At 52.5% G+C, this 12,688-nt stretch overlaps 6 protein-coding genes across 6 annotated transcripts; all 6 read right to left on the bottom strand.

Annotated features, from left to right (window-relative positions):
* Positions 1-4: 4 nt before the first annotated feature.
* On the bottom strand, positions 5-501 carry N7468_004760 (uncharacterized protein; the record flags this gene model as incomplete). The annotated part of the gene is given in 2 exon segments (XM_058474057.1): positions 5-367; positions 382-501. The coding sequence occupies 2 exon segments, from the start codon at positions 499-501 to the stop codon at positions 5-7; spliced, it is 483 nt and encodes a 160-aa protein (XP_058333060.1).
* A 417-nt stretch (positions 502-918) lies between these two features.
* Positions 919-3,806, bottom strand: N7468_004759 (mismatch repair ATPase MSH2; the record flags this gene model as incomplete). Its single annotated transcript, XM_058474056.1, has 2 exons — positions 919-3,723; positions 3,783-3,806. The coding sequence occupies 2 exons, from the start codon at positions 3,804-3,806 to the stop codon at positions 919-921; spliced, it is 2,829 nt and encodes a 942-aa protein (XP_058333059.1).
* Positions 3,807-4,220: 414 nt separating this feature from the next.
* Positions 4,221-5,654, bottom strand: N7468_004758 (DNA replication factor Cdt1 C-terminal domain-containing protein; the record flags this gene model as incomplete). Its single annotated transcript, XM_058474055.1, has 1 exon — positions 4,221-5,654. One exon carries the CDS (start codon positions 5,652-5,654, stop codon positions 4,221-4,223), a length of 1,434 nt encoding a protein of 477 aa, XP_058333058.1.
* An 845-nt stretch (positions 5,655-6,499) lies between these two features.
* On the bottom strand, positions 6,500-7,145 carry N7468_004757 (uncharacterized protein; the record flags this gene model as incomplete). Its single annotated transcript, XM_058474054.1, has 3 exons — positions 6,500-6,700; positions 6,863-6,963; positions 7,037-7,145. 3 exons carry the CDS (start codon positions 7,143-7,145, stop codon positions 6,500-6,502), a joined length of 411 nt encoding a protein of 136 aa, XP_058333057.1.
* Positions 7,146-8,454: 1,309 nt separating this feature from the next.
* Positions 8,455-10,639, bottom strand: N7468_004756 (C2H2-type zinc finger protein; the record flags this gene model as incomplete). The annotated part of the gene is made up of 3 exons (XM_058474053.1): positions 8,455-8,751; positions 8,808-9,743; positions 9,806-10,639. The coding sequence occupies 3 exons, from the start codon at positions 10,637-10,639 to the stop codon at positions 8,455-8,457; spliced, it is 2,067 nt and encodes a 688-aa protein (XP_058333056.1).
* Positions 10,640-11,537: 898 nt separating this feature from the next.
* Positions 11,538-12,052, bottom strand: N7468_004755 (uncharacterized protein; the record flags this gene model as incomplete). The annotated part of the gene is made up of 2 exons (XM_058474052.1): positions 11,538-11,747; positions 11,780-12,052. 2 exons carry the CDS (start codon positions 12,050-12,052, stop codon positions 11,538-11,540), a joined length of 483 nt encoding a protein of 160 aa, XP_058333055.1.
* Between the last annotated feature and the right edge of the window lie 636 nt (positions 12,053-12,688).

The following is a 12,688-nucleotide window of genomic DNA, read 5'->3' as shown; positions in this document are numbered from 1 at the left end:
GTTGTCATCCTCCACTTAACTCTAGAACGATCCTCGGCGGCGCAGCTGTTCTCGCGCGGAGACGCCGAGATTCACGTGGCGAGGATGCTGTAACACCGGTCTTATTAGCGCATTTGTACTTCTTCGTATCCAAATAACAGTAGTCGATTTGCTTCGCGGCTCCGCTCGTGACTGGGCTTTGCTCACCAATTCGCTCTCTCTCAAGGCGAGGTGGTATATAGGAACCACAAGAAGGAAGAAAAAGATCGACAGAAATAGGAAACCCCAGAGAGTCCGCGTCTTTTGAGAAATTCAAAGTCAGCAGCTTTAGTGGATGAAAGAGCAGATAGTTCGATAGAGGAGGGGATTCTGCCGGCGAACGACAGCGCTGCTGGAACATACAACGACACCGTGAACCCACGCGAAGATTGCCAATTCGTAAAGACGAGTAACGAGGTCCCACCTGGCTGTTGTGTAGCCCGCGACGAAGATCCCAAGTGTGAGGACGGAAAAGGGGTGCATGAATCAAGATGCTCTAGGCCGAATTGTTTCTAGTGTGCACGCATAGCTGTCTGTGAGTCGGGAAAGGAGATTGAGGAGACTCGGAAGGTAGGAGATGTTCGTTGACTGTGGGCTCTGAGGAATCGATCGGAATGGAGGCGTCGAGGAGCTTTGAACAAGCATTAATTTAAAAGGTGGCCCGAGCTGGTTGTCCACACGCGTGTAATGCGGCGTTGTCCATGTCTCAACTTGCACGTGATCACCAATCTATAGATCCTATGCAAACATGTACTCTCCATTGAAAAGCATCAGATAAACAATTCAGGCTTCATGATGCCAGAACAAATTCCCTTCTACATAAAAGACGCGTGCTGATTTAATTATGTAACATACCCTCCACGAACGCCATACTTCCCATCGGAGACTGTGGGTTCCGGCCTATAAAGCCTTGATGCCCTGGAATACCTTGTTCGCTTGCAATTTTGGATCGTTGCGAACAAGGTCACGCATGACCTGTCTCTTCTGGTCAGAGGACAGACCCTTGCCTTCGATCTCTGCTTTCCATTTCACCAACATGCCCTTCAGCAGCGCACTTCCTTCCTCCACTTCCTCTTGCGAGTACTTCTCCAGCGAAGGGGTAGGCTGCTGCTGTTCTGGATTCTCGGCAGAAGCAGAAGTAAAGTCTTCAAGCTCCTCAGCCTTCTGACGAGCCATATTGACAACCTTCTCTGGGAAGCGAACAAGCTCAGCAACATGAATACCAAAAGACTGGTCGCAGATGCCCGGCTCAACCCGATAAAGCAGAGTAACCTGGCGCTTCTTATTCGCACCATCTTCTGCATCCATTTCCGTAGTTCCATCCCCAATAAAAGCTACGACATGAAGATTTTGGACCGATTTCGGGTATCGGTCTGCCAAAGCTGTCAGTTCGTGGAAATGGGTAGCGAATAGACCGAAGCATCGGATCTCAGTAACAATGTGTTCAGAGATAGCCCAGGCCAGACCGAATCCATCGTATGTACTAGTTCCGCGACCGAGCTCGTCAATGATGATCAATGATTCCGACGTTGCCGACTTAAGGATATTAGCAGTCTCAAGCATCTCAGCCATGAATGTTGAGACACCCTTGAGCTGCGAATCGCTGGCGCCAACTCGAGCGAGAATGCAGTCAAAAATGGTCAATTCGGCTTCGGTACAGGGCACAAAGCAGCCAGTCTGGGCCATGAGCGCAATCACACCAATCTGGCGAATATAGGTGGATTTACCACCCATGTTCGGACCGGTGATGACGAGGAAAGAAGACTCATCTCGGACTAGCGAAACGTCATTTGTAATGAAGGAAATGTCGTCCTGCATCTCCATACATGGGTGGCGTGCCTCTTTGAGTATAGTGTTGCCAGTGCCACGGGGATGCATCTTAGGGCGAACGTATCCATTAGGAGCATTCACCGACGCATGTGCGAAACTGACAATCACATCTAGATGAGCAAGAACACCGGCGAGTTGCTCCAGAACTGGACAGTATGACGAAGCGACATTGACGACTTCGTTGACCAGTCCTGTCTGCGTACGGTTGTAGTTGGATGAGAGCTGATCGTGCTCTCTGCGGAGAGATTGCAGAGCCTTGGTAGTGAAGTAGACGCCATTTTTCTGAGTTGAGCATTCTTCGTATCCTTTTTTGTTACGAATGACACCCGACTCCGCCCGGGTCAGTCGCATACACCAACCGTGGACTCGGTGATTCTCCAAAAACAGCTTCTTTTCGATTTCGAGGTTCAAATCCTTTGCAACACGTCGGTGTTCAACATCCATCTCGTAGCGCAGCTTATCCAGCTTTTTTCGGATGGCTCTGAGGCCTTCGTCGAACTCGGGTTTGATGATAAATTCATGGTTCTCCAAAGCATCCAAGTCGACAGTAGTCTCCACCATCTCTTCAAGCTTAGCCAAGTGATCTGAGTGCCCCCGGAGCTTAGAAGTGTACTCTGTCTCGAGTGGCGACTGATACTGTTCATCCATAATATCTTCTAAAGCGCGGACAAATCCGGGCAGACGAATCGCGACCTGGTAGACTCGGACAACATCTTCCAAGTTGGCTTGTTTGCGCTGGAAGCGTTTGGCCAGACGGTAAAGATCAGGAATAGCCCGCAGATGTTCCTCTTGCATAGTTTGGCGCAGCTCCGTATGGACCACGAACGCTTCAACAAGTTGCTGACGTTTGTCGATAGCAGCCTGGTCCATAAGAGGCTGCTTCAACCATTGAGCCAACAGGCGACTACCCACAGGAGTTTTGCAATGATTGAGAAGACCATACAAGCTCATGGTTTTCGATCCGTCACGGGGACCAGGCATTAAGTTCAGAGCTCGCAGAGCCGAGGCATCCAGCTTCATATATTGCGACAGATCATGCTGATAAAGCTGATACTGACCGAAATTGGTAGGGTCACTCATCACTCCAAGATACTTAATCAAAGAGGCAGCAGCTCCCATAGCCAGCTTCAGCTCCGTCTGAGGCAGTGTAGCCGCAGAGCGCTCGTCGCGCAGCAAGCGAGTCAGATCCTGCTCGATATCCCGAACACCAAAATCCGCCGCAGGCCGCTCTGAAATGGCGATGCCACAGCTATCAGCAATAGCTCGGATCTTGCCGAGCTCCACATCCTTCTTCGCAGTGTCCATAGTCAGAAGACATTCCTTCACCCCGAGCTGAATAACCAAGGACTCGAAGTTCGAGTACACGTCATTATCCAGAAACTCGCTCACACCGAGCTCACGCACACTCGCATCTGCAAAGCAGACACCGACGTTCCTGGCCTCCGAAGCCTTCGCAGAGATCTTCACAGCCAGGATGATGGGCGCAGACTCCATAGACAATGCGCCCACGCTACCAAGTTCATCCTCGACATCCTGGAGATTCCCAGGGCTAGCCTGCTTGCCAAGCTTCCAGTTGCCTTTACCCGTGCCACCTGATACCCAAATCTCGATTCGCTTGTTTAATTGGAAAAGGGCTTCGCGGAGGAAATTCCGGAACACGGTTACGGTCATGGTGACCGACGGAAGACCGCCGGACTCGCTACGGCCTAGGTTGCGGAGCACGGAAGTCGTCTTGTAAACTGTGCGTGCGATAAACTCGGCATCGGCGCCGTGGGAGGAGTACCAGTCTCCTCGGTCGAATACACGGATGGTCTCATTGTTGTCTGATTCGGGGAGGGAGCGGTAGAAGCGGATGAATCCTACTTCGTCGTCGACCTAGAGAACATATGGTCAGTATCTAGGGCATCAATGCGGATAAGCGTTAGTTAAGCTACCTTCAGATCTGGCCGTGAGGACATCTTGTGAAGGAAGCCCTGCAATTGATGCAGAAAAGAGAACGGTGCTCCTGAGTATGTGGATCAGAGCAACACGGATGTGATCGATAACTTGATAACACGCGCCGTATCGTCGCGGTCACGTGTGGTCGCGTCGCGCGTTAAGTGCAATCGGACCAACCCTTGAGGGGAACCCAAGCCAGAGGGAAAAGAGATAGCGCTTTGAAACTACGAATGGAGATCATCAGAAGAGAAATCATTTTTGGGGATACTAGATATTATTTTGAAAGTAGTGTCTAGGCTAATAGGTCTAAGGCTAAAAAATGCCATATGCAATAGTACAGGGTATCATCGACGCTCATGCAAGGCCGTGAGCAGACCAGCTCCACGGATGGAAATGCAAACCAAAAACAGAACAATTCCTCCACAAAATCAAACTCAGACGCTCACGAGAGGAGCCTTCACACAGCTGGCAGGTTTCTCCCACTCAGCTTTCAACACAGCAACCTTTGCCGGGAGCTCGCTGGCAGCGATATCCTTGCAAGACCTCAACACAACAGACCGCATCTCATTAACAGTAACGATGCTAACCCAGTGACCAGCAACTCGGGTGTCTGCCAGAATCTCAATGCAGGTCTCGATTTCATCCCGAGGGATCGGCGTTCGAATAGAGTCTCGAACATGATCGATCATAGTATCCATTGTGAACGGCTTGCGCTGGGCGGCAAACATGGCCTTGATACCAGTGCCATTCAATTCAGCTGGACGCAGCATTCCCATAATCTGAGCGATATCCTCCACTCTTTCGGCAGCCGAGAGACGGAGAACATCCTTCTTGGACGGTGGTGGAGGGAGCTTGGATTGATGAAGCTGCTTGTTCTTAATGCGCTCCAGAAGACCCATTCGACGGGCATTGGTGGGAGCCCGAGCTTCGGGTGTGCTCTCCTGGCTTTCAGCGCGGAGCTTCTCCATTTTTGCGCGGATAACACCGCCCTTCAGATCCTGTAGACGCTGCTGGCCCTTATGGAACGAAGTCAAGGGAGTAAGAGATTCGTGGATGCAGGCGAGCCCGATCGTCTCAAGGAAGAAAGCGGGTCGATCCTCCTCTTTGGCATCTTTCAATGACTCTTCGGTTTGCTCCCAAAGCAGATCCAGCGATTGCTCGAAAAAGTCTTGCAAGGCAGGGGGCTGCTCCTCAATATTGAAAGTACGCTCAACACACACTTTTCCGAGTCCATAGTTCGCCAGGCGATATGAAATATCCTTAGCCTTGAGGCTTCGATCCCATACCCAGAAAAGGCGCTGCAGATCCTTCACTTGCACCTTCCGTTTTTTCCAGATCCGGGTCACGCTAGGGAGGAATTCTCTCAGGTCGGCGGGGGTTCGGGGACCATTGTGCGCTGCGTGGAGGGAAAAGGCTTGCACAAAGGCCAGATGGAGGTCCAGGAAGTCGATAACACATGCAGCTCGAGGGGCGAGTTTGGGCTCGACGGAGGCTTTTGCAAAATCCAGAGTGCGCTGCTTCGAGGGGGTGTTAGGTGCGGAGGGAGACTCTGCGATGGCCGATCCCCGGACTCTTCGACTCGGTGTGCGCTTTGGCGAGGCATAGTGGCCACTTCTCGGGGATGCAACGGAGAGTTGGCTGATTTTGAGAGTCTTGGAAGGCGTTTCGGCTTCGTCGACCGGTTGCCGGGTACCAGTGTCCACGTTCTCGAGCTCCTGCAGTTTTCTCTTCTTCGAAGGCGATACTGGAAGAGACGTTGTGTTTTTACCCGGCAGCTGCGGGCTGACGCCAGCCTTGGTTGCCCTGGTGAAGATTTGGATGGCCGGTTGGCCTTGAGACAGGCGGTTCTGCCGGGTCACGCGTGGCATGGTTGCAAAAATTCAATTCCGATAATATGGGAAGTCGCGACCGATAAAAGAATCTTTATAATAGTCAGGTAAGAAATATCAAGGTAAGTGCCGTCAAGTCCAAAGGGGAAGGGTTGACTTTGTAGAATGCAGCCGGGAAAAGGGAAGCGCGAGGGGGTGAAACTAAGACTCAGCGGAGGATCGCGTGGAGGACGCGTTCACGCGTTTTTGGTTAAATTAGCGTGTCGCACTTGGCGCCCGTTGAACACGAAACTAGTCCCAGCCCAAAAGTTCCACTTTAAGAAGACAATTTTGATAATTGTGAGATTTGAGGTTGAAGGGGCACTTTGAGCTTTTATTTCTTAAAGCCCGAAATTTTGGGTAACAGACCTAGACAGTGCTCGTGGGGTTGGCATTCTGTGTCGCTGAGGTGACGTCCCCCCTGGCATGGGAATGCACTCGGCCCTGACGACTTGCTGTACCATATTATCCGTCGAATTTTCTCAGAAGCTGATTCGTCTAGGCATGGCTCCCTAAATGGAATAATTTCTAATGAAGCTGGGGCAATTGAGGGATCCAATGCTACTCCGCGTCATTCGCGGGAGATCGAGACTTGGTCCGACTGGTGGGTCTCTTCCCCACCCGAGGTCGTGAGTGTTAAGGTATACAGTTGCAGTGCGTAGAGCTTGCATGCCTTGGCCAAATGAACAACTTCGTTAAGAGACAGTCGAAATAATGATTTGTATGAAGCTATCTCATTACAGCACAAGAGTAGGATAATAGACATGAGTTATGGACGAGTCAATCGTCCATCAGCGTTAAGAAGTACCTGCGTGAAAGTCGGGACATTTCGAGTTGAGGGCAACCTATTTCTTGCCGCTAAACCAGCCCGACAGTGTTCCCTTGGCCTCTGCAGCCTTTTGTTCGACAGTACGATCCACCTGGTCGACGCCACTGTTGAACTTGTCCTTGGCCTCATTGCGGAGTTCGCCAAGCTTGTTCTTGCCCTCTTCTGCGGCCTCGGGGATGCGCTCATCCAGCTTAAACTTAGAGCGGGCATTGTTGACCTGAACGATGTGTTAACGTTAGCGTACGATTGAATCTAATACGAGTAGCGGGCAATCGTGGAAGAGAGCCGATGGGTGCCATCGAGGTCCATGACCACCATTAGCACAGCAAGAGTCATGAGCAACACAAGGAAGATAAGGCAAAAGAGACAAGAAACGTACAGCCTCATCAACGGTGGCACCGGCTTCCTTGCCGAATTCCTTGCCCTTCTTCTCCGCACTGTCGGTGGAGGGAAGCTTCTCGCGGGCCTTGTGGGCATCAACTAGCGATCGGAAGTTAGTGTGAACCCCATGGACATCGTCTGTCTTGCGTCGAAGGACAAAGACTGAACCTACTCCTGATCTCGTCGCCAACGACTTGAGGATCTCCACCAGCGCGGTAGAAGTAGTACGCGCCGGCACCAACCAAAGCGACACCAGCGTAGAGGCCACGGTTCTGAGCCATGATGATATGAGATGTGCGACGGGAGAAAGTATACAGAAAAGGTGAAATGTGCGAAGTGAGCAAACGGAATCTCGAAGCGAGCTACCGGGACCCAGCCGTTTTAATAGCTCCTGCAAGAAGGCCGTCACCAGGACTATGACGTCTGTGCCGGCAGGCTTTACGCATGTGCGGTCCCCGTACCCCCGAACCTCGTTTTGGGGGATCAGGACATGCCCGTCCACCTACGCTCTTGATTGGCTGACTGTCTACTTGCTGGGGTAAAGGCCACTGCCCGGGAGCTTACTGCCTTGGAGTTGGCGGGAGAGCTTCTCGATCCTGTTGCTGCAGGTCAAGCTAGGAATGCAGTGATCCACTCCCCCGATTGTCGGGCCAGTTATAACCGGTTGTGCTGCTGTGCTTCTTGGATTCGGGGTACAGTTACCTAATCATGGATTGGGTTCTCGACGTCACTTGTTGCTCATTCCCATCTCCGGGGATTCTGAGCGTGAACCAGGGCTCCGGTTGTGGTTCCGGCGGTAATTGATCACATTTTATGCTCATCGCCGACAAGCGAACAAATGAAAGTGCCTGTCACTGTGCTGATAACTTGTACAGAATAGGGACTGTAGAAATCATGATATGCGGGGTAAGCGTCATGTTTGCAAACAGACCCGCTTTCTTCAGTGGGCTAGGCTATGAGCGGACTACATAATACTCTATAGGTCTGCGGTAGGATGGGCATTTCCAGTCATATTGGACGTTACAACAATATCATCATGAAAGTAAACAGGTTCGAAAGGCCGTAGGACACGTGACATAATCCACCGCGTAAGAAGGAATATAGTAAGACACCAACGGAAGAAAGATGGCGTGGACCACCAGACAAAAGAGAGGTTGAGCATATCAAATGGCCGATGGCAAAACCATGGCCATAGGAGGGTGCTTCAGGCAGAGACTGAGAAACGAGTAATCCCGTTGATCGGGCTGGAGTATAGTCACACAATGCCATCCACACACTCCCACGCAGAACGCCAGGACATGCAGAGAACCGACAACCCTGAAGTAATAACCAGATCGAACGTCAAGAGGCAGATACCAAACACAACACAGTACCGGACAAATTGCAGGTTAAAGGAAACGAAAAAGAAAAATCCAGTTCATGTATAAGTCGTCACTTCATCAATTCGTCAAACGTCGCAAGTCCTCAAGAGAAATGCGGAATCCAAAGAAATCCAAGAGAGGGGAGGATGAGCAGCACCAGGGAATCCACATGGTATATGACAGTGGACCCGGCTGATATCGGAGAAGTATGCCAAAGGGAAGCATATGATCAGATGGAAGGTGTCAGAAGGTACAGAATGGGTAGTGTTCCATGCTCTTCAAAACATGGAGCAGTATGAAAGGTGAATGGCGATGGAGTATATGTGGCCCAGGTCGGGTCGTATATACAATTTACAGGTATAATTTTGCAGCCCCCCTTGTTTTCGCTCGTAGCGACGGCCACCAGGGCCTCAAGTCGACCCATGCCGGTATCCTCGGCGGAGGAGTCTGTGAAAACGGTCGTCCTGGGCTCTTGCTCCGGGTGACCCGGGTAGCCGTCGGAGTGAGAATCTTGTCGCCCGCATATCTATGACGGCATTAGTAACCGGGGCGAGAGCCGTCCGTTCGAAGAGGATTCCCTACCGGTTGAGGATGATCGGTTGGCAGCGACGAGTCGTGGGATTCAATGTATCCACTGCTATGCACAATGGCCGGGTGGTACTCGACCGAAGCTGTCGATGGGGTATGTACTCCCTCGCTACTGCTTGAATCCTCAGGAGAGGTGTGATTTGGCCGGCTTCCAGTCGACAAGCTGGGGGCATGACCGCGGTTTTCGCGATGCTCCTCGGGGCTTCTTTCGGCGGTGGGTCCGAACGTCGGCTGATAGGACGACGAAGGGCGAGAAGAAGTACCTTGCAGAGCAGCGATGGTCTGCTCCCGCCACTGGGAAGTATCTCTTGAGGATCGATCTCGGATATCGAGTCCTGTAAGATTGGTGTGCAATGACATATCCCATGACACATGTCCGCGCCGATGGCCAGGGCCAGAAATCGGGGGAGCTGGCCGGACTGAAGATTGTGTATAGTTGAAACCTGCTCCAAAGGCAGGAGTTGCGGGAGGCGGTCGATTGTGACCGTCGATTTGCATCGGGCTGGTCTTCCGGGTTGGGGGTGTCAAAGGCCGTTGCTGCGGGACAACTTTATCAAAGCTCTCAATTCCAGGTAGCCGCGGCGGCTGATCAATCGAGTGATTTTTGCTGTGGCCGAAAGAAGGTCGGACGGTGTCAGGAGTATGATACTGGTTCAAGCCACTGGTGGTAGGACGGCTAAAATTGGGATATGTCGAGGGATGCCACGTTCGTCGTCGAATATCTGCTTCAGCCGCGCTCGCGGCGCTTTCGTCTCGAGATGGAGGGTAGTTGTTGCTTGTGGGACTCGCGAAGACCCCAGCGGCATTCGGGTATGGAGCGGCGGGAGAAGCTCCATATGGGGGATAGGGAGCTCCGTGCTGTGGGATAAATGGATTGCTGCCGGTTGGGACTGAAAGTCGACGAGCAGCCGTCTTGCCTTCCCAAAATCCCTGCGATGCACCAGACATCGGCGAAGCATATTGTGGACTACCATTTGCTGCCCAGTAAATACAGTCGTTGGTGTGTACGGCGAGCTTCCTACAGCAGGCCCCGGAACTCCTCGTATCTGGCCAGGCGGGGTGGATGGAGGTTCTCCCATGGGTTCAAACCCCATGCGGGCGCGGCCTGTTGGATCGTTGGCCATGATTAATGGCGGAGGTCGCCGCCGAAGTTCCGGAGGCTGGCTATAGGTTGAAGCGGTAGAGGTGATACTGGAGGTTGAGAGGTTCCGGCTGTGTCCGCGACTATGGCCACCTACGCTGCCCGCTGTACCTGCGCGAGCTCGGCCTGGCGGACGCACCCGATCCGTTCGTACCTGTCGTTGGAACCGTGTGCCTGTGGCTGCGAGCGAGTCCCCGGGGATCTCTTCGTTGACATGAACTGTTTGGGCGTGCTGTCGAAGGTTGTCAAGGCGGGAAAAACGTCGAGAACAGTGACATTGGAAGGGTCGTTCGCCGGTATGTTTTCGAATATGGCGGGCCAGGTGCTCACTGCGAGTGAAACTGAGGTTGCAAGGAGGGAAATCGGTACAGAAGAAGCGTTGGCCTTTCTTCTTCTTCGATGGTGGAGCGCTTCCCGGGTCCCCTTCGTTTTCTGACCCCTCGTTCTCGTCCGAATCGTGCATGGTTTCGTCTGAGTTCGAGGAAGTCCTAGTGTGTCCTGAAACCGATGCCCGTGAGCTTCCGTCTCCTCTGCCGGTCTTTGCGCCTTCCGGTCGTTGGTCCGCCATTCCAGATCGCGTTGAGGGAGCCGCCACGCCATTACGATTGGCACGAGGGGTCGTCGCTCCGTCCATAGCGTGGTCTTCGGTCGCGGCCGAGTTGTTGACGGGGAGAAAAGACGCCATGATGGCGACGGAAGAAGTGGAGGTAGGTGATGTCAAAGTTCGGAGAGGGGCCAGAGGCAAACCCTACCCTCCCACGGTCGCAACGCCGGCAACCCAATCCGTTTCCCAGAGGACCCCAGATCCGGGAGGGTTCTATCGTCTATAGTGAGGGAGGGAAATCGCACCGCTACGTCGGAGATCTCGGAGGACAGAGATGCGGAGTCGGAGAAACCAGGCCTGACTGTTCACATTGCAAACCAACAAGATTTAGTAACTGGTCCCTTACTACAGACGATCACCCCGTCAAGAAAACAAAACAAAAGAAACCAAAAAAAAAAAAGAAAGAAAGAAAAATAAGAGGAAGGCGGGATCCAAAGGATCATCGAGACGTACAAGTTTCAACTTCGCGGCCTACACCAGAGAGGAGGAGGGGGAGAAGTGGGCCGGGAATGGAAGCAGGATTTGCTCCTGGACGCAAGGGTTGGAGAGAGAAAATGTGGGAGGAAAAAAAGGGAAAGGATTAGCCGATCAGCATCTCTTCTTTCCAGCACGTTGCGTAGGAGACCGCCACGCGAATTCAAGCAGGATAGTGGGACCAGGGGACCTGGAGGGGGAAAGGTGGTTTCAGATTTAAGACGTATCGAACTTGAAAGCTCCGATCTGATAGGAGTTGGAGATAAGGAAGGGGCGGGGGAGAGGGATAAAGGAATGAACAAGAACGAAGAATCCCCACGAAGAAGTATGGGGGGAAGAAGAAGGCAAGAGGAGAATGATGACGAAGAGAAAGCAACTCCTAGGGTAGCGAGCAAGAGGCTTATCGGGAAAGCGAGGGGGCAAGGCGAAAAAAGGCGACAAGACGAGTTTCTTCAGCTTACAGTCAGCCGAAAAGGCCAGGAGCAGGAACTCACGACTTCCGGGGTTACCGATGCGAATCATCGAGTGTTTCACCAGATCGCAACGCTGCGACTATAACCGCGTGTCCCGGAGTTCCAGACTTCCCAGACTCCTGGCCTTGAACATTTGTTCGAAACGGCCTCTCCACATCGGCCCCCAGCCCAGGAACGGCCAGGATATCGAGTCCAAAGGCACCAGGTACAGATGTATGATTCATAGCGCCCCCGGTGCCCACCTTTCTTAGCCTGACTCCACCCGTATGCATACCTGTTCCAACAGTCCCAGGCGCCCGCCGCGCCGGGAAAGTCTTTGACGTTCACTAATCCATTGGACCCTTGGGAACGAGCCGTGGGGCTCGACGAGGGTTTGGTTCAGTTCAACCGCTGTTGGATAGTTGGATAGTTGGATAGGTTGGAACGGGGTCGCAGGCTTCGGAGTCGAGCCTTGGGATCCAGTTCCATTCTCGACGTGAACCACGCTGGTGACGATGGGGTCACCCGTTCGATTGAGTGGCTGTGTATCTGCCAGCACTTTGTACATTACTGGGTATCAACCTAAGTATTCTTCAACTCTAAGTAGCAATTGCTTTTCGATGTACCAAAACTCCATACGACCCCCTTGCATCGACGTGGATGTATCATCGCAGGAGGGGGCATCCTCGGAGGACCGTCATACGCTTCATACTTTTTGCGTACGAGTAGGGGTTTTGGCTGGTTACGCGGGAGGGGGCAATTCCGAATGGTCCGCCCTAATACCGAAGGCCTCAAAGAAATCTCCGTTGACAAATAGAAAAGAAGGTATACATATCGTATACTTGGTACAGTGGCGTCTCTTACTTTTTAGTACTTTTCGGCTTGTGGGGCTGGCCATTGGCTCGAGCCTCTCCCCAGGGTACAGGAGGTACGATCTAGGCATTTGCCGTCCAACCTTGATAAGAACCCAACCCCCGCTCAGGGAAAAAGCAGCGATAGTCAGGATCATCCAAAGAAAATTTGTCGTAATTCATGGCATCGTCTACAAATCTAGACTCGAGTCCGAAGCTTTCCGACGCCTCCGTCCCCGCCGCGTTCAGGTGTACCTTTCCAAAGTTCGTTCTGAAACCTTCAGGCCCCGGATGTCACCGACTGGCCCGTTGATGGATTATTGTGCCTGCGTCGTGTAAACTTTGGCCAACCC

The sequence above is a fragment of the Penicillium chermesinum genome, assembly GCF_028974085.1.
Source record: "Penicillium chermesinum strain IBT 19713 chromosome Unknown utg000003l:1.0-5111272.0:1.0-5115320.0, whole genome shotgun sequence".
Taxonomy (NCBI): domain Eukaryota; kingdom Fungi; phylum Ascomycota; class Eurotiomycetes; order Eurotiales; family Aspergillaceae; genus Penicillium; species Penicillium chermesinum.
Note: the sequence above shows the minus strand (reverse complement) of the source record. Positions and strands in the feature narration are given on the sequence as shown.